This window comes from Gopherus evgoodei, chromosome 1 (genome assembly GCF_007399415.2).
Source record: "Gopherus evgoodei ecotype Sinaloan lineage chromosome 1, rGopEvg1_v1.p, whole genome shotgun sequence".
Lineage (NCBI taxonomy): Eukaryota > Metazoa > Chordata > Testudines > Testudinidae > Gopherus > Gopherus evgoodei.
Window position 1 is genome coordinate 159651133 of NC_044322.1, and position 21340 is coordinate 159672472.

General features: G+C 42.4%; 1 protein-coding gene across 4 annotated transcripts in view; it reads right to left on the reverse strand.

Moving 5' to 3' along the window:
* Window positions 1-4127: 4127 nt before the first annotated feature.
* SLC37A1 (solute carrier family 37 member 1) overlaps window positions 4128-21340 on the reverse strand; it is a 58796-nt gene continuing 41583 nt past the window's right edge. For 3 of the 4 annotated variants that reach the window (XM_030577125.1, XM_030577143.1, XM_030577115.1), the window contains 9 exons: window positions 20604-20666; window positions 18173-18258; window positions 16956-17004; window positions 13498-13571; window positions 10575-10653; window positions 9739-9836; window positions 7840-7878; window positions 7043-7095; window positions 4128-5919 (listed from right to left, as the gene is read on the reverse strand). In XM_030577125.1, coding sequence (XP_030432985.1) covers window positions 5904-5919; window positions 7043-7095; window positions 7840-7878; window positions 9739-9836; window positions 10575-10653; window positions 13498-13571; window positions 16956-17004; window positions 18173-18258; window positions 20604-20666 — 557 coding nt within the window. In that variant the 3' untranslated portion in view covers window positions 4128-5903. The remainder of the gene's footprint in view (window positions 5920-7042; window positions 7096-7839; window positions 7879-9738; window positions 9837-10574; window positions 10654-13497; window positions 13572-16955; window positions 17005-18172; window positions 18259-20603; window positions 20667-21340) is intronic. The other variant, XM_030577133.1, reaches the window with a different exon arrangement.

Here is a 21340-nt window from a genome sequence, read left to right on the forward strand (position 1 = left end):
GAGAAGTTCTGTGGCTTTTCCGTATCACACCCTCTGCTGGCCACATGGGAAGGGGGAAGACTCTGCAGAGATTGGTTGCAATCTTGATGGCCCATCATGAAATGACTAGTTTTTGTGCTTCCTGTCCAGAGTGCCAGAAAGTGGCTCAGACAGATACCAGTCTCTTCTAGTTCCCTTGGTTCTAGTGAGAAGTGGCCTTTTGGGAAGATTAGGATGAGTCTTTTGATTTGATAAAGGAAGACATACATTCATTCTAATAATAGTGGACTATGCCACGTGGTTTTTGGAAGCTGTCCCACTTGGAATCTCACTAGAGAAGGAAGTGGTTCAGGAATTCTCAAAGGTAGGATTACTCCCAATACATTTTGCATTCCAGGACACCAGCTTCATGTCTGCACTGCAGTGACAAGTATGTGACCTGCTGGAGGTCAAACTTGTGTGTGTGTGTGTGTCTACAAACACCCAGCCAGATGGACTGAACATTTATCTCAATTTATTTTGCTATGGCTCTATATCTATGTGATGTTGCAGTAGCTCGGCGGGTTAAAATCGATTGCTCGGGGATCGATATATCGCGTCTAGTCTGGACGCGATGTATCGATCCCCGAGCGTGCTTACATCGATTCCGGAACTCCATCAACCCGAACGGAGTTCCGGAATCGACACGGTGAGCCACGGACATCGATGCCGCGCCGTCCAGACGGGTGAGTACCTCGATTTTAGAAATTCGACTTCAGCTACGTTATTCCCGTAGCTGAAGTTGCGTATCTAAAATCGATTTTAATACCTAGTCTGGACGTGGCCTGAGTGCCACAGCTATAGACTGCACTTACCAAAACCATTTGAAATTGCTCTGTACTATATGGGCCTTTGTATTTTTCTAACGCACCTCAGGGCCTCCATTTTTTTTTTTTAATACTAGTTCATTTCTTCATATCTTGCTCCTCCCCGCCCCATAAAAAAGTACTAGACTCCAGAGTCACCCACTGCCCCCTGATATTTTCTCTAGAAGTATTTTAGACACATGGAAATCTTTCTTCTGATGTAATTCTGCAAAGCTTCCTTAACTGGAAACTTGCTTTCACCTCCTAGCATTTTTCCCCCAGGCCGAAGTGCTTTAAATCCCATTATATCTCTAGGAGAGTTACACAACATTAAACACTGTAAGTTGATCAAGACCATGAAATTCTTGAGAGGGCTGGGAATAGAGAGGAGGGAAAAGGAGAAGAGATGGGGCAGAGTAAAGACACAGGAATATTCATTGTTTGCACATATGGACTATATATCCAAGAACAGATGGAACATAACAGACATGGAGTTTAAATGGCACTCTAAGGTAACTAGTATAAGAAGTGCTGGGCCCTGTCTCCTTTCCTGAGTGCCTGCTTTCACACAGGACAGAGAGGAAGCCTTTATGTCTCTCACTGATAGAAATTGATCTAATAAAAGCTATTACCTCACCCATATTGTCTCTCTAATGGTCACATTGGTCATTACATCCTGCTCCAAGGAGTCTAATTCTACTTTCAGGTAAGAAAGCCACCGTGTCTGAAAGAAAGATTCTAGTTTGTTTTCCTTAATAAATTATCTCCACTAGTCCCGCAAGAAAGGGGTTATTCTCTACTCTTTCTTGGACAAATTCCTTATTAAGATATAAAAGAGGCAAAAAGTGATCCACATTTTAAACTTAAATACAGAATCCATCTTTATTCAATATATGCTAAGAAAAAATATTTTACTCTGCAAATAATTAGTATTTAAAATTGAAGCACTTCACATTCAGATATTAACCCTACTTTGTCTACTGCACTTCTGCATTCCGCTACACATTTGTCACCAGATTTGTTCACCCCCCAGGCAGTGATGAGCTGCCAAAATATTAACAACCGGTTCCCTCCTCCTCACCCCATGAGGGGGTCATACCCCCCCCAGGACTCCTGTCCCATCCAACCCCCCACATTCCTTGACAGCCCCCACCCCAGACCCCTGCCCCATCCACCTCCCTTCCCTGTCCCGACTGCTCCCTGCCACCCCATCCAACCCCTGCTCCTTCCTGACTGCTCCTCCGGGACTCTTGCCCCCATTCAATCCCCCTGTTCCCTGCCCTCTGACCGTCCTGACACTAATCCACCCCCCCAACTCTCCTGCCCTCTATCCAACACCCCCTCCATGCTCCCTGCCCCCTTACTGCACTGCCTGGAGATGGGGGCCAGGCTGGGCCAGCACTGGGCTGGGCCGCTCAGCTGGGATTGGGACCGGAGCCGTGCCGCCAGGCTAACCGTGGTCAGGGCCAGGCCAGAGCCGTGCCGCCCGGGGATGGGATCAAGAGCCAGGCCGGAGCAGTGCAGCGCCTGGAGCCCTCCTCGCACCCCTGCCCCAGCTCACCTGCAGGAAGCCGCTGCTTCCTTCTCAGCTCTCCGAGGCTTCCCGCATGAACAGCTGATTTGCGGGAAGCCGGGGATGGGGATGGGGAGGAGAAGCCTCGGGAGCATTCAGGGGAGGAGGCAGAGATGGAGTGAGGTGAGCTGGGGTTGGGGCGGGGGGGAAGGGCAGGGAGCTGCTGGGGCTTTTGTTAAATTTAAAAGCCCTTTTAGAACCGGTTGTCCCATGAGGGACAACCGGTTCTAAAAGGGCTTCTAAATTTAACAACCGGTCCCCGCGAACCGGTGGGAACTGGCTCCAGCTCACCACTGCCCCCAGGTGAATGAGTATCTATACCAGAAGCTAACAAAATGCACTGTTTGTTCAGAATGCAAGGAATTTTAGGGATGATTCCTTGCCCATGGGCAAATTAGGTATGGGAGTTAGGTCTTCAAATTTAATTATCTGCACCAGAAAATGATCACACATGCAAACTGTGAACACATTTAGCGGTTAGGCTGAGGTTCCTTTGGAAATTTTAAGTCTGATGCTGCTGTTCTTAGTCAGAATTCTTGTTACAGACAAAACCCTTTGGCCTTAATGACCAGGGAATTCCATATGACAATTTTTTTTTCCTGGCACAGAAATTAATCAATTTCCTAGCACCTTAGAAAACATCATTAATGCTTCACCAGGTTTATTATTCCTCAACATATCTTGACATTTAATTTGCTAGCTAACATTTTAGTGGGTTTTTTTTTTTTGATTTACAGATGTGGATTCTCCCATTCAACCCCAAATAACATGGTAAAAAGTCCCTTCAAGAGAATATCACAACACTGAAGAAAATCCCACATCAGTCAAGTGAACTGCAAGGATTGTGTAAATTCAAAAGAATCGAAATTTCCGAACCATAAAGGACACAATGTGAGTAGCTGAGAGCTCTAATTCACCAGTGCAGTCAGTGGGAGGGAGGGCTCTTAGTCCTGCCTGGGACATGTTCACTGCCTCACATGTGGGCTCTTATATTGCAAAAAAAAATGAAATGAATGTCAGCTCCTAAGAAGGAAACACTTAAAATTGGAATACACTAAACAGAATTATACTGTTAAGATGTTATCAAGTAATACAGTTAGAAGCACTTTAACATAAGACTTTAGCTGGAGTGACAAAGCTTTAAAAAACAATACTTGCAAATGGTGGAGTTGAAGAATAAAATGGTTTTGACAACTGTGGCCTGAATCCTGCAAAGACTTAGGCATGTGCTTATCTTTATGCAATGTGTGTGGTCCCATTGACTTTAATGAATCTGTTCACAATGTGTGAAGTTAAGCATTTATGTAAATCTTTGCAGGACAGAGACCGTTGTCTGGCATGGATCATACACGGACTTTGGCACATGCATAAATCTATTGGATTGAGGCTGATTCTTTGCTGAGTAGGGACCTTATTTGCCACAAAGTGCATAGGCAAGTGCTTAGCTTTAAGCATTTGTGAAGCCTTGTTCAGATCAATGGCATTTAAGCACATGCTTCAGCGCTTTGGTGAATCAGGGCCTAAAATGCACAAAAAACAAACTAAACCAAAACACCAAAAAAAACCCACACACCCAGGAGAAAGGCATGAGTTCAAGGATAACTGCTCAAAGGTTAAAGGGTTTAAAAACAAAACAAAACAAAAAAAACACAAACAAAAAACCCAGCCACCACCCAAATCAACCCAAAAAGATTAAGCATTGTGCCAGAAACAAAAATGCAAACAAGAAGTTGATGAGAAAGAAGAAATTTCTTTTTTCTGAAGGGTTAGTTTAAAAAAGGTTATTTTGTTAAGCAAGTGAGGTATGTACAGTACCACAGTGTTTTGTAAACAAGTTAAAAAAGCAAAATTCAGAACAGTTATGCAGAGGTTTAATAAATAAACTGTATATTGTTGTGTGTAAGTCTATTTAACCTTTATAGTCAACAAACATCTCTTTTATAGATATTCTCTTTAATACTATTGTACATCTTACAAATATTCACCAGAAGCTTGTCTTCTATTGGAAGGAGATTAAAAACTGTCAGATCAAGAAGAAACAGTGTATTATGAAAACACTAATACTTGCACTTACAGGATAATATAAACCTCTGAATTTACTCTCGAGACTTTATGTCCAGTATGTGCACCAGGTTATTTATTTTTTTGAAACCATGTACCGTGGCTCTAAACTTGGACTGCAATATTAGTCTTTTTGACAGATTTTTGGTGCTATGATTAAGATCTTGATCCTGCAATGAGCTCTGAGTGGACAGACTCCCTGCAGCTGCATCCAGCCCCACTGAAGTCAATTGGGTGCCTGAACTCAACACCATTTCAGGATCAGGGTTTAAACCAGCCAATTTTTTGTTAACCCAACAACAAAAAAAAGCAGCTAGTGCTAAAGCTTCAGTCACAGATGAGACAATGCCTTTGCCCTCCAAATTAAAAATAACCTGCAGCTCCAAAGGAACCTATAGCATTAACAATAAAACAATTCTATGAAGTTTGTACAACCAGTGTATAGTGCCCTAAAAATCATTAGAACTCCTTAGAGGAAATGCGACACCATAAGAAGCCTCTTTGTTGTTTGAGTCTCCTTTTCTGACAACCTCAAATGAGCAAAAATCCCCATCCAGGGGGCTAGTGGAGGCTACTTTTTTTTTTTTGTTTTGTTTAACAGCAAATTGTAACTACTTATGTACAAGTTCCAATATATTATACATAAAAGAGCAGAATGCTGGTCTTGAGATTTTACAGTGTAGGATAAGTTAGTGCTGTAGTTGAAGTCTGATAATATGGTCGGACTATTTTCTTACTGTTTAAACTGTTTCAAGATATTGAATAGCAGTGAATCTGAGACAGCTGGTACTTTCACATAGTGTGTGATGACCTTATCTTTTAAGAGGTGGCATAAATGGGAGACAAGGGATGGATCATTTGATGATTACCTGTTCTATTCATTTTCTCTGGGAACCCTGGAATCAGCCACTGTCGGCAGACAGGATACTGGGCTAGACCGACCTTTGGTCTGACCCAGTATGGCCACTCTTTTGTTCTTAAAAGGAAACTTGGCTCACAAATGCTTTGCTAATACCACTGGCACATTCCACTGCTGAAGCATCTGAAGAGAGTTCATTTTCTTCTTTGTGCTCTACTCTCAAATCTCCTTGCATTTTGTTAAAAATAAGCAGTTTAAGGTTTACTTAAAATATCCTATCAAAATGAATCAGAAGGCACTTGGTATTTCTTTTTTGGCTCAGTTAAGGCATACAGCTAGCAGCTTCCCAAAGCTTCTGTCTCTTCATGTGATAAACAGTCACCATCCTGAGAGATGGATGTATGTGCAAACAGGAAACAAAACAAAAACAAAAAAACTTCATCAGGATTTCACCAGCTGAATTTCTCAATCCTCTCCTGGTAAATGTGCAAAATGCTCCACAAGACAAATCTCAAAATACGGAATAATTTATTCCACAGTCTTTTGAGGGCGTAGTTTTGATCACACATGTCTGAGATATCATAGTTCAGTGTTCTTTAAACCTGTGAAGAAATAGCTAATATGAGAAGTTTGGAAGCAGTGCATAACAAAAAATCAATACATTCAAAATGCTGTCCACATTCTTTGTTATACACTTTCCTATTCTATGCTATATTTATAGATGAGGGACCTGATTTTGATTTCACTTACAGTCGTTTTACTTTTGTATAAAACTCCATTGATTTAGTGGAACTTCTCTGGGCTTACACTGGTTTGAAATCATAGATTTATAGAATATCAGGGTTGGAAGGGACCTCAGGAGGTCATCTAGTCCAACCCCCTGCCCAAAGCAGGACCAATCCCCAACTAAATCATCCCAGCCAGGGCTTTGTCAAGCCTGATCTTAAAAACCTCTAAGGAAGGAGATTCCACCACCTAAATGTTGTTAGCCTTCTTGGCAACAAGGGCACACTGTCAACTCATATCCAGCTTCTCTTCCACTGTAATCCCTAGGTCCTTTTCTGCAGAACTGCTGCCTAGTCACTTGGTCCCTAGTCTGTAGCAGTGCATGGGATTCTTTCGTCCTAAGTGCAAGACTCTGCACTTGTCCTTGTTGAACCTCATCAGATTTCTTTTGGCTCAATCCTCTAATTTGTCTAGGTCCCTCTGTATCCTATCCCTACCCTCCAGCATATCTATCACTCCTCCCAGTTTAGTGTCATCTGCTAACTTGCTGAGAGTGCAGTCCACACCATCCTCCAGATCATTAATGAAGATATTGAACCACCCTTTCTCTCCTGTCAACTTCTGAAAAAAGTACAAATTGAGCTATTAAAATGATTCCACCCTCCAACCAACCAAAAACCTCACATTGCCAAGTTTCACACTAAAAAGAGTGAAAAATTATGAGGGCCCCAACTTTTGGAGAAAATGTACAGAAAATGTGAGAGAACTCAATTTTCTCTACTGTTTTAAAAAACAGTTTTGAAGAAAGATCTTCATGATTTAAAGAAAAAGAGGTTACTCTTTACAAAATAGAAAAATCCCTCAGATTAAGGTACATGCACATAAAGGAAGAATCCATGATTTCTACAAGGAGAAGGCACACATCAGAGGTGGAGAATCCAAGAATGACATATGAAAACATTTAATCATCATATAGAAAAACACAAGTAACAGACTTACAAGGTCTGGTCCATCTTACACTGGAGTTCTTTTCGTATAAGACGGAGTAAGAACTGTACAAAAACAAATCTAGGTTAAATATCTATCTAGACAGGTGAACCACTCATCTAAGTTTTCAGTGTCAAACAAATACTGCTACTCTGAATTCTTCATTTAATGTTATCCCAGTTTGACCGAACAGAAATCCACTATATTTGCACACTTTCAGTCAGTGGTTGGAAGATGAATTTGTACCACTCATGTGAGAGGAACTAAATCAAAGTCTTTCTCTGTATCAGCAAGGATCCAGAGGTTATGCAAAGACTGGAGCTGATGGACATTTTTCAAAATAGAACATTTTTGAAATCCCACCCCTCATTGTGACAAAATTGAAAAAAAAAAAAAACTGCTGTTTTTTCAAATTATTTTTTCTCTTCTTCTCCCTACATACCTTCCCCCCCCCCTTCTGCCCACCCTTTCAGTGGTAAAGTGGGGTGGGGGGGAAGAGGAAGGAAAACTGAAGAAAATCCCCATTCCACCCCAACACCCTGCCCCAAATTCCCAAACATTTGGGATTACTATTTCAAACAAAAAAAAATGTTCCACTTCTAAATCTGTGGAATAAAAATGAGTGAAATTCATGGTGATTTTCCTCCCTGCCTCACCATTTTTTTAACCAGTTCTAACAATAACTATTTTATTATTTTCAGACTAGCAGCCATTTTAGTCTGTATCCACAAAAAGAACAGGAGTACTTGTGACACCTTAGAGACTAACATTTATTTGAGCACAGTTGTACCAGCAAATTATTATTGTACCAGCAAGACTCTGATGAGACCAGCAGAGGGAGCCCAGGACTGCAAGAAAAATGGTAACTATTATACCACCATTGCTCTGAGACACACATTTGGGTCTAATCCTGTAAGCGATTAAACGTACTCAGGTCCATTACTGACTGCAGGATCAGGCCCTTATACTTATTGTCATAGGTATACCAATTAATACAGTCCTCTATCAAGAGGAAACAGAAGAGTGATCTTATAGACTATGTTTGATGAAAAAACCCATGCTAAGAAAATTTCAGTCTTCCATGTTTTCTGGCTATTATCAGTGTGAACCAGTTACAACTATTTTTAGAAATGAAGGCTATGATTTTTCAAAGCACCTACTCCCCCTTTACACACTAAATTCCCATTGGAATTCAACTGAATTCAAGGGCCTAATTCCCTCATGCACTTTTGAAAAAAAAATCAGTTTAAAATATAGATCTTAAAAAGCTCTATTTGTTATATTGGGGCAAAAAAAAGAAAAAGAAAAAAAGGTTCCAATAGCCGGATTTATCACCCTGACAAGGAATTTACCCACTGGCCAATAGAAATCCTTGCAGCACCAGTAATGGCTGAGTAAAGTAGTTATACAGTCATTTATAAACACACATTCATTCACAGAACCCAGCAAGTGGGACGCAGAGGGTTCCATCTACGATGGAAAGTGACATTCAGCTCCTTCAAAAGAAATGGATCTTGTACCAGTCCATAGCAACATGAACGCAGTCTCTCAGTGTACAAAAAGAGCTACAACCTAAAAACTACTGAATATTTGTGAGAGTGCCTCTTGAAATCTGAATACCTTGCCCATTTTATTTATTAATTTCCAGACATCTTACTCTATAATGTGGAACAACTTGACAACAAAGCAACCTTTTTCTTGAGTTAGAGATGTGCAATCTGAACCTCACAGGGGGACTGCTTCCCTTAGAGTGGCCATATAGCAAATGTGAAAAATCGGGACAGGGTGTGGGGGGATAGTAGTTGCTTATATAAGACAAAGCCCCTAATATCGGGCCATCTGGTCACCCTACTTTCCCTGCATGTAGGTGACTGAATTAAATGCAACCGTATGACATACGGGACTGTCCATGTGGATCAGACAGGAGAGTTGGGGCCTGATTCTGAAGTGTCTAACAAAAATTTAGCCCTTCTGTCACCACCTTCCAGCAAGTAATAGCAATGCACTTTACAAAGAATTAATAAATGAACCTTCCCTAACCCTGTCTGAGGTGGGTCAATAATGTCATCCTCCCTTTGCAGAGTTACACTAGCAAGTAATTAGTCCACGGATCTCCTGACTCCTTATCTTGTGCCTTAAACACCACAGAAGACAATCTGCCTAGATAAGATAAAAAAGTCAGAAACAGCCTCTTTTCAGATCATCCCATCCATTACACTTTGTCAAATAGGAAAAAGCTGTGATGGACATCCAATTGGAATATGTGACACATTTATTCTTAACAGTTGAATTACCATGGTGATACTGATTCTGTGGCAATGCAGCAAAATGTGTTACTATTTCAGTAAATTGGCGTTGCTGCTTCGGTGCTGCCTTTAAGAGAAAAAACAGAAAAATTCTTCTGTGGGCCAAAACTGATGGGAATTTTTGCTTCCAACTATGTTTGTGGCAATCCCTTTGATGAGCTACTGCATACAGATATCACCCATTGAAGCTAATCTGCTCTCCGGCTTCAAAGTTCAATAAGAATTTCAAAATGCTCATCTTAGTTCTTTAAATAAAAAACAACAAAAACTCTACAATATGAATGGAAACTTCCCACTCAATAATAGAATATATAAATCACAATACAAGGAGGAAATTTCCATTTTAACATGAAGGGCTTTATAAGAAAGAAATATGGCACTAAATGTTTTATTTAGACTTACTAGTAAGGCACATGCATCTGCCATCATTAGCATGTAAAATACATTGTTCCAACCAGATGGAGAGATGAGACCAGCTAACAGAGGCCCTAGAGCAGCACCTAAAATACAATAGTGAAACAACGTTAAAATACTGAGATGGAAACATTACTAGTTCCAATGACAAGATATTCTGCGTTTGGATATTTTACTCAATTTCAACCTTCATAAAAGCAAACCCATTTTGGTGTACATTTGTAAGAGGATCCATAAGGTTTACAGACAGTATATATGGCTGCAAAGCTGCCATAACACTGGTGTAGCTGGATGGCCATTGGATGATTCCCTTTGCTCAGAGGCATCTGCAGGTTGTGTAGGTCTATCACGGTGGATCTCTGCCTTCCTCACCACTGCTGGTGCAGAGGGGATAACCAAGGCATCCTTGATCTCAGGTGCCCAGAACAGCCCCATGGTGTATACTGTTCTAATTTGTGCTGGGGGCCAGCCCACCACCACCAAGCCTTGGGAAGTACAAAGGAGGCCTAACGCCATCTTTGCCCATTCCCCACTCCCAAAGTGATGCTGAGTACTGGCCAGGTGTGACATGGAGAGAATCCAGCTTGGCAAAGAGCCTGAGTTGATTTTGTAGCACCAGCAGTTTTTGGGGAGAAAAAAAAAGCCATATTTTTATATGCAAACTATGCACACATGATGTGCAAATCACTGAGACACAGACATGGAACTCCTTGATGCCAGCTTTAGTCCACTTTCTGAGCAGAACTACACTGTAATTCTCTAGCACCCAGAGCCACAGAAAGCCTACTGCAGATAAGGCAGGCAGCTTCCGAACGACAGCTTACCTACAGAACCTGTTCCATCGATGATAGCCGTAACTGTGGACAAGGCTCTTGCATTTCCTTTCAGACTTTTATGAGTACCCTACAGTGACAAATACTCAGTTCAGAACCATTTACAGATAAGCCTCGAAAATGGCCATGCATCTGCATTATACTCCTGGCCTTTCCCATAGAAAAAACATATTGTGAAATAATGGACAAATACAGAGAAAATCAGAATATCAGGGTTGGAAGGGACCTCAGGAGGTCATCTAGTCCAACCCCCTGCTCAAAGCAGGACCAATCCCCAACTAAATCATCCCAGCCAGGTCTTTGTCAAGCATAACCTTAAAAGCCTCTAAGGAAGGAGATTCCACCACCTCCCTAGGTAACCTATTCCAGTGCTTCACCACCCTCCTAGTGAAATAGTCTTTCCTAATATCCAACCTAGACCTCCCCCACTGCAACTTGAGACCATTACTCCTTGTTCTGTCATCTGCTACCACTGAGAACAGTCTAGATCTATCCTCTTTGGAACCCCGTTTCAGGTAGTTGAAAGCAGCTATCAAATCCCCCCTAATTTTTCTCTTCTGCAAACTAAACAATCCCAGTTCCCTCAGCCTCTCCTCCTAAGTCATGTGCGACAGCCCCCTAAGCATTTTTGTTGCCCTCTGCTGGACTCTTTCCAATTTTTCCACACTCTTCTTGTAGTGTGGGGCCCAAAACTGGACACGGTACTCTAGATGACACCTCACCAATGCCGAATAGAGGGGAATGATCACATCCCTTGATCTGCTGGCAATGCTCCTACTTATACAGCCCAAAATGTTGTTAGCCTTTTTGGCAACAAGGGCACACTGTCAACTCATATCCAGCTTCTCTTCCACTGTAATCCCTAGATCCTTTTCTGCAGAACTGCTGCCTAGTCACTTGGTCCCTAGTCTGTAGCAGTGTATGGGATTCTTTCGTCCTAAGTGCAAGACTCTGCACTTGTCCTTGTTGAACCTCATCAGATTTCTTTTGGCCCAATCCTCTAATTTGTCTAGGTCCCTCTGTATCCTATCCCTACCCTCCAGCATATCTACCACTCCTCCCAATTTAGTGTCATCTGCAAATTTGCTGAAGGTGCAATCCACGCCATCCTCCAGACCATTAATGAAGATATTGAACAAAACCAGCCCCAGGACTGACCCTTGGGACACTTCGCTTGATATCAGCTGCCAACTAGACATGGAGCCATTGATCACCACCCGTTGAGCCCAACGATCTAGCCAGCTTTCTATCCACCTTCTAGTCCATTCATCCAGCTCATACTACTTTAACTTGCTGGCAAGAATACTGTGGAAGACCATATCAAAAGCTTTGCTAAGTCAAGAAACAACACATCCACTGCTTTCCCCTCATCCACAGAGCCAATTATCTCATCACAGAAGCCAATTAGGTTAGTCAGGTATGAACATGTTAGCATGAACTTTACCAAGTAGCTTTAAATAGGTGTGGACAAGACTCTTTTATCATTGCTTAAAAAAATCTCCCATGATCAATCTATTTTAAATGATGTTCTTTATAAATAATCCTTTCTATTCTGCATGCCAGGTGTTCCTGCAGAATGGGCTGCACCTCAAGCCTGCAGTTTTTCTCTGAAACTGCACAGCGGTCTGTCAGTTTCACCATTGTTGATATCAGAAAACTGTGCAGAATAGAAGAGAATCACTAGCTGGACAAGAATACTAAGAAAGCTAGAGTATTAATGATAAAAGCCATAAAAAGGGCCACTCAGCAGGTTGAGTCAAAAGGCACCAAAAAGGAAGTAGTTGTGAAGGCCATTTTCATTAGGCCAGTTATTCAATAGGACTGCAGAGCAAAACTAATGATCATAGGAACAATTTTATAACTTGGTATATAGGAGACTGAATGGCTCAGAGGATTGTTAAGAAGACAGAGCCTTTCATTTACTCAGGGCACTGAGGAGAATTCAGTCTAGGTCACCAGTTGCCTAAAGTCATTAGTGTCAGATGGTTGTTCAGTGATGCATGAGAAAATCAGTTGGCAGTTTCCGTCCAGCTCCAGAGGGCAGGTGTCTACGTGATCAGATCCTACAGTCTAGCTGCCAGTCACAGCAATGAGGCTACTGATTGAATGGACCTGAAGGGGGAGCTCTCTCTCAACCCTACAGGTGCTTCCTTTTGATCACTAGGAGGCTCAGGAGGAATGCTGGGGTGGGATGTGGATTTAAATTCCACTGCCTTTCCTGTATCTATTCTGCTGGTGAAGGACCTCACTCTGTGGGGCTCTCACCGTCCAGCACCTTTCAAAGCAATGCATTTACCTAGCACTGAAAAGCAAAATTGAAGAAAAGGTTCCCAGGGCAATGTTTTCATGGAGCATGTACTGTAGTCAGACCACACGCCTGCAGGGCCTGGTGTGGCAGGGTAGCAGGGAGCACAGGCTGACTGGGATTCAGTATGCGGGTGAGCAGAGGCTAACATGAGCACAAGGAAGGGCAAGCACCAGGCAGTGCCCTCCATACCTAATAGAGATAAGTCTCCAGCCAATTGCACACCTGATCCCTTAATCTCAAAGGTGCAGGTTAAAAAAAATGCAGGATGAGGGTGGCAAATGGCACATCTAAGGAGACATGGCCTTATATGTGATCCTCAGCACACACATGAAGTGATCCACTCTTTGATCTCTCTTCTTACAAGGCAGGAGTAATTTGGAAGCCACTCATCAGTATTAATGCAGGGTTGAGTTCTTCAATGCTCCCCATCCTTCTCGTTACTCTTTACCTTGTACACAGAAGTGCAACACACACATCATCTGAATTGAGCCCTCAATGCTTTACCCACATTTACTACTCATCACAGAAACTCCCAGGCTTCCCCCCCAAAATGAGGGCAAATGAGCAGGACTGTCTGCTAAATGTAAAACAGACAGCCAAACTCACCAAGTCAGCAGAGACCGCAGTTGTGATCAGCGCATAAGGGCCATTCACCAGGGCTCCACTGATAAGCAGCATAACTGTTGGAAGTTTGATGAGGAAAAGTAAACACAAAGTTTCCAGAATTGATGTTATTTATAATCACTATCCCATGTGATGATCTAGACCTTGATCATTCAACATACTACACATCTTCAATAAATGCAACATAACTACAAGAGTATATTCATGGGAAGTACAATTTTGCTTCAAAATGGCTAATAAGGCTACCAGGGAAAGCAAGGGTAAAAAGTCATCTCAGTAGCAATGGACATATTTAAGCACAAAGGGGGCGTTTGCTTCCAGCACAGTGGAGAACATGATGTGTCCATCCCCAACTCTTCAACTGCTTACGCCTTTTAGACTGTAAACCCTTCTGGGCGGAGAAGAGTCCTTTGTTTGTACAGGGCCTTCCACAATGGGGCTCCAAAGCTCAACAGGGCCTTTGGATGCTTGTGCCATACATACAAAACCTCACCACCAGCACTGCCTTCACATTTCAACTCCTCTCTTTTTGGATTTGGTAGGAGGCCACAAATAATCTAATGTGACAAAGTTTCTCCTCTATGTTGGTGGGTCCTGTGCTTATTGGAGGATTTGCTCGCCTCAGAGATTCACCTTGTGGGTCGAGAAACAGCCCAGAGACCTTCCCCTCTGGTAGAAGCCACAGTCCAGGTTAATTCCTCCTGTGTTTGATCAGGAGTTGGGAGGTTTGGGGAAAACCTGGGCCCATCCTCTACTCCAGGTTCCAGCCCAGTGCCCTGTGGACTGCAGCTGCCTAGAGTACCTCCTGGTACAGTTGCATGACAGCTACAACTCCTTGGGCTACTTCCCCATGGCCTCCTCCCAACACCTTCTTTATCCTCACCCCCAGGCCTTCCTCCTAATGTCTGATAATGCTTGTACTTCTCAGTCCTCCAGCAGTATGCCTACTCACTCTTAGCTTCTTACACATCTCTTGCTCCCAGTTCCCCACACACACTTCCTCTTCTCTAGCTCACCAGCTCCCTCTAGCCTGACTGGAGTGAGCCCTTTTACAGCAGCAAAGGGGCCTTAATTAGAGTCAGGTGCTTAACTGCCTCACCTGACTCTTAGCAGGTTAATTTGAGTCAGGTGTTCTCATTAGCCTGGAACAGCCCCTGCTCTGGTCACTCAGGGAACAGAAAACTGCTTATCCAGTGGCCAGTATATCTCCCTTCTGCTACCGTGCTGTTCCCAACTGGCCTGGGTCTATCACATCAAACAAAAGGTCAGAATCCCTTTAAGTTTATAAGAGACTCTTTAATCATCTTTGATACTTGGAAGAGGGAATCAAGCACTCTCAGTTTCAGGTACAGAAACCAGTGTTATTCACTGGTTATTCATGGTTCACACTCTCCACCTCAACTCATTTTGTGATCATGCAAAAAAAAAGAAGAAGAAAAAAAAAAAGCCCCTTATCATAGCTTCAGAGAGACAAGAACATTTTTTCTGATCCAGGCTGTTCTATCAGTTTTTCTTGATTAAATTCCCTCTCTCCCATCTCAACTCAGTCATGCTTATGGCACCCAGAGATGTATCCTTGTAACAATGATTCTAGTCTGCAATGAGCCAGAGAGCAGGACTCCCAACACCCTTAAACACAGTTATCTGACAGTGTACATTTTGAGGCACTGGGTCAGCTCAGAGGCACATTCTCCTTACAATTACATGCCTCTATTTGAGCTTCCTTACAGAAATATTTGACCACGTAATTCCTATTAATTATTTACACACTATCAGCACGCTTCAGTCCCCAATCCACTTAAGGAATATTTTTCCTGACCCCTAAAAATGCAAACTCATGAAGATATTGTTCATTTAAAATAGAATTGCAAATAGTTTCCAGAACTCTCCTGGCTACCGAGTTCCCAGGATAATTTTGGTGGTTTTATAAATACATTTCCTGTTTTCCCCTAGTGTTTTTCTCCCCCTGTTGAAAGACTCGAGCAAACAGGGAAAATGGTGAAAGTGGCTGTACATACAAATGTATACACTAAAACTGGACAAGACTTTTAAAAAAATGGTTTTCTTCTAAGATGCTGTAGTGGTTACCTATAACAATAATAGATACAACATTTGCAGAGAGAAGTGTGATTTTTAAGTTAATTATGTTCCTTTCCACTTTCAAAAGGAGATCAAACTGTTCCCATTAATTCAAGAGTATTTTATTGTATTTGGATTTCCTTATCTCCCTCCTCCCACAAAGGCTCTCAAGATTCATCAGTGTTTGTGGCTGAGAGGAATGAACTCTACTCCTACTTTGAATCTGCCTTTCTGTAAGTCAAACAATGGCCCAGATCACACTTCCAACCACTCTGTGCATGATTCTCACCCTCCTGAGTGGAAGGGACAACCATCCTCCCCTTCCTAGGGCATTGTCCTCCTTCAAGTCCCACAGAGAGTCCCCAGAAGTAGTGACACAGCTTGGAGGAGGCATTAGCTTTCTAGCAGAGGTCCTTAAGTGGAAGGGAACCCTCATTTAAGGGGGTGGGGGGAAATTGCAGGGACAGCAAAGCAATGGAAGGTCCTGGGAGTGTGACTCCAGTTCAGCTGCACTGCCAGGGAATTTGATGGGAAGCTCTGGGGGGCAAATACAGGCTTTCATGCAGCACATGCATGTGAGGCTCTTTCAGCTTTGGGGGCAGGCCCTAGAGAACATCCATTTCCAACAGAATGGCTGGGGAGAAACTCTGCAAGACAGAGACCTCCTCCCCCTCAGCCTACTCTGTCAGACTGCCCCTCTTGTGGTACAATCTGGTTAGATGCAATTCAGAGCTGGTCAAAAATGGTCAAACAAAGTGTTCCCCCTCAACCCTCCTTCAAAAGTGCCCTTTTTTCAAAATTGGCATTTTTTTGGTGAAAATGTCTTAGTTTTGTGTATGTGTTTGTCTCTCAGTTTTTCTCCCTCCCCTTTACCAGCAGTGAAGTGGATAAAAATGGGGATGGAGTGAGGGGAGAAGAGAAACTTAAAAAGCAAAAATAAAACATTTAAACCAAAAAGTTTTTCATTTTTTTTTATGAAATACATTGAATAGAGGAAATATCTCATTTCTTTTTGAAACCTCTGAAATAAAAAGGGCTTTGAATTTTCCAATTTTTTTGTGGAAGAGGTTTTCTATGTTTTGACCAGCTGTAATGCAATTATTTTTCCTATGGCCCAAAACAAAATTACTGTGCTACCGAAATGCTGTCCTCTGCCCTTTTTCTCCGGGTGGTTCATGGCCTCTAAAGAGGCTAAGGAGAAATCCAACTGATGTCAATGGGAGCCATAGGTGTTCAACACCTCTGAAAAGCAGACAATTAGTTTCTAGACTTTTCCCCCCCAAAAATCAGTGTGAACGGAACAGAAGTAAAAGAAAACCAAGTACAGTTAAAAGCAGGCAGAATGTAATTTAAGTTCTCACCTACGGTAGCTTCTAGGCCCATTTTACTGATTGCAGAGAACATGTATAGCTGTAATAGATATAAATGGGTAAACATTTAAGTAGTAAAAACAGAAGAATAAGGTTTGATTCTGATCTCATGCTTTCACCAGCATAAATTCCCACTGAAGTTGAGTGAGAGGCAGTTAAGGCCCCTGCTCTTCACAGATTTGTAGGTTCACTCACTCACTCACTAACTTATACACACACACACACACACACACACACACACACACACACACACACACACACACACACACACCACCTTAATGTCACGACATGAAAAATACTAGTTGTCTTTGTGATGAAAAATTATTTGTTATTTTTGGTGCTGGAGTCCCATGGCATGGAAATCACCGTCAATTTCCCCACATGGCTGCCTGTCTCATAGGGGTCTCATAGAGATAGCTAATTAATATGATCATAATTTTTTAACCTGTCACTTTCACATTAAGCGTAGCACAGAGTTCTGCTGATTCTGGCAATATCAGCGTATGCATTGTAGAAACACACTATAAAAATCACACTGCACGTATGTGGCAGCCAGATTCCTAACATTAACAGCTCAGCAATTTTGATTATTTGGTGGTTGTTTGAAATCAAAAAGACAAATCACTTGCCAAATTCTGATTCAGAATTGAATAACTGAGTAAAAGGATTCAGAGTGGTGGCCGTGTTAGTCTGTATCAGTAAAAACAGTGAGGAGTCCTTGTGGCACCTTAGAGACACATTTATTTGGGCATAAGCTTTCGTGGGATATAACCCACTTCATCGGATGCATGAAGTGGAAAATACAATACATGAAAAGATGGAAGTTGCCTTAACAAGTTGGGGTGGGGGTGGGATGTCAGTGCTAATGAGGCCAATTCAATTAGGGTGGATGTGGCCCATTCCCAGCAGTTGACAAGAAGGTGTGAGTATCAGAGGGAAAATTATTATTTTCAGTGAGTGCTGTCAAAGCCAGCTGAATGTGACAATTTCTCATACAGTCCTGTAGCATATGACGTGCCAAAGAATGGCGTATTTCATTTATTAAAACCAGCCCAAACCTCTGTGTTGGCTCTTGTGCTGAGACTTTTCAGAGCAACTTTCAACCTGCGGTGAATGGTCAGAGACTTCTGAGAACAGAATCTCTAATGGAAATACTCACAGAACCTCGCACAAAAGGGCGCAACTAAAATAAGGAGAGTAGATCTTACAGCAGGTGCTGCTAGTAGTAACATCATTCCACAGGTGGAAGCCCTTTTTTCCAATCTATCTGATATCATGCCCGCCAAAATGCCACCTGAAAAAGAGACACATTAAAGAACAAAAAGGTTATTTCATGAGCATTTTATGCACTATAATTGTACATATATTTCCAGTGTAATTGTTGTAAAGGCACACTTCTATTGTAAACACACACAGAGCATAGGACTGAAAATCTAGTTTGTTAGTAGCTTTTATCATCACCATCTATGCCACAAATGATTAGACTGAGCTGGACAAACCACGACGGACACTGTAGTCTGCTTCACTGGCTCCTTCTGAGGTCATCTGTACACCCAGGATGATGTAATTGGAGGGCACATCTAGGGAATGGCTACACTGTGTCATTAGTAGAGTTGCTCACCAGTATTTTCCACCTGGTGTTTTGGAACCCAACTGTGTCAAATCAGCTTCTGGGGTTGAACCAATGAATTAAGGCCTCCATCTCCTCTGGAGGAAGAATAATCCTAGTCTCAACATGTAGGATGTTACAGCCTGACCACGACAAAAGAGCCATCATCATAAACCCTGTGTCCCATCCAAATTCAAGTGTAAGATCCAGAGGTATACCGCTCACATTTACTGAGCCACAGATCACTTGGTAGGGTGTTCCAGAAGCCACCCTGTGTCTGCTTTCAGTTTAATACTGGATACATCCTTTAGCTACCCTGGCAAGGATGCAATACGGATTCCATCTTGTCTCCTCATGCTGCCCTGTCTCCTCCTGTTACATCTTGTCCTATACCTAGATTGTAAGCTCTCTAGGAAAGGAGCCTCCTTTTTGTTCTTTGTTTGTCCAGTGCCTCATCCAGCGTCCAGTTCTAAATTCATGACTAGGGTCCCTGGGTGCAAAATGAAACAATAATAATAAATCCATTTCTCATCAATGAGTTAAACCCAGAAAACAGGAGCCTGCCATCAGGGAGAGAAAAGACCCATGGATCGATATTCTGGTAAGCATGTGGATGACAGGAGAAATAACCCCCAAATTACAGATAAATACTTTTGAAGTGCTCTTTCCTATTCCATTTGACCCAGTTATTATAGCCCTTTTGCAATAATTTTTCAAGTGCACTTTTGTTCTCCCAATTCTTCCATACTCTACTGCCCCCATTCTGCCTCTCTCTTTTCAAAGGGTAGCCCTCACAGCAAAATACCCAGCTATATATATCGCACTGACACATCTGGGTCCCCATCAAGCTCTGCGAGTAGCTATGTTGGTGGCTTGGATTTGCAGTGGAGCGAGATTTGTGTTTAGACTGCTGAATAAAATCTCTGTTCTTCCGGGTGCTAACTAGGCTTGGTCTACACTTAAAGGAGGTCAACATAGCTATTCTGGTCAAGATTATAAGCAAGCCCACATCTGACTGACATAGCTATGTCAATATAACCCACAGTGTTGACACAGTTATGTCAATGGAAGAATGCTTCAGTTGACATAGAATCATAGAATAATAGATTTTAGGCCTGGAAGGAACATCGAGAGGTCATCTAGTCCAGTCCCCTGCCCTCATGGCAGGATTAAGTATTATCATAGCTACTGTTGTTTCGGGAGGTGGAGCTCTTAAAGTGATGGAAAAACTCCTTCTGTCAATGTAGGGTCCCTCTACACTATGGGCTTATGCCACCATAACTAAGCCATGCAGCCACACTGGTATAGTCTCTAACACGGAGATACACCTACCTATGATTGCTTTAAATTGCATGGTGTGAAATTCACTTCTTCTGCACAAAGCCTGAGTGGAGAGGAGTAGTGCAGGCGAAATTCAGGGCCAGGCTGGAGCAGTGGCTGCAACCCCTTTCTGTCACTTACTCAGTGTACTGGGGCCATTAGATCTACATAACTCTGGATCCAGTGAAACCTCCTCCAGCTTACCCCAATCACTACCCTGGAGACCCCTTCTGTGGCATATTGGGCAGAGGAACTCCCAAATTGGTGTAGTTCTGCTATGCAAGGGTGAGGACAGGATACCTTTCTGGGTCAGGGGTGTGGTGACAGAGGAGAAGAGAGGGGTAAAGGGACCGAGACAGAAGTTTCTATGACACTAGGATCCTCCAATCTTTCTTGCACCAGGGTCACATAAGGGGCTACGTATCAGAGGGGTAGCCGTGTTAGTCTGGATCTGTAAAAGCCGTGTTAGTCTGGATCTGCTTTTATAAGGGGCTATGGATTTATTCCCCTAAATCTGCTACTAAGGCTGGTCACACGGCATAGGATTTGGCTGTAAGGGCCCCATCCTGTTCCCCCTGATGCCAATTTTGCCATTTTCCGGTGGATCCAAGATCAAACTCCAATTTCTTAGTAAAAGAATAAAACAGAACAGCTATGTGTGCTACAGATTTCCTAACCTAGGTCTGATTAATAATAGTGTGTTAACTTACCAAAGATTCCACCCACATCGAACAATGTGGAAAGATCCCCAGCTCTTTTCGCATCAAGATGTTCTAACAGTAAAAGCAGAATAAATCTGATTAGAATAGCCTCTCACTTCAAAACTACAAGAAATTTCTTCATTTTATTCAGATGTAAAGCCTGGTCCACAGACAGCTTTTGCCCCAGAATAATTATGTTAGCTAGTGGTGTGATTTTTTTTTTACCCATCTAGTTACAACCAGTACAACTTAGTGTGGGTGCAGTTATACTGGTATAAAGGTGCCTTACACCAGAATGACTTATTTACAAGAATAAGCTTTACTGGTATTAATAATTGTATACTGATATAACTCTGTCCATGCTAGAAGGGCTCATACCACTTGAGATAAAGTGGTAGAACTTGTGTGTATACAAGAATTTTCTGGTTCATTAGCAACAGTCTTAAAAATAATCAGAGCACCACACAAACAACAAGTTCCATTGAGTAATGCTGCTTTGTTTCAGAAACACGCTTGGTACAAATTAAGGCCACACAGGGAGCCTAATCCTGAAGCCCTTACTTACGTGACTAGTATCACTGGCTGGCTAGATTGTGTTGGTTAAATGCAGCCTGGAGTAAGGAACAGAGCAAAACTGCAATGCCCCAGGAACACAGGGAGGCAGAATGACTCCTTGAACTCCCCAGCAAGCAAAGGGACACCCCTGCAACTGGATTATAAACTATATGCAACAAAGACCATGTCTT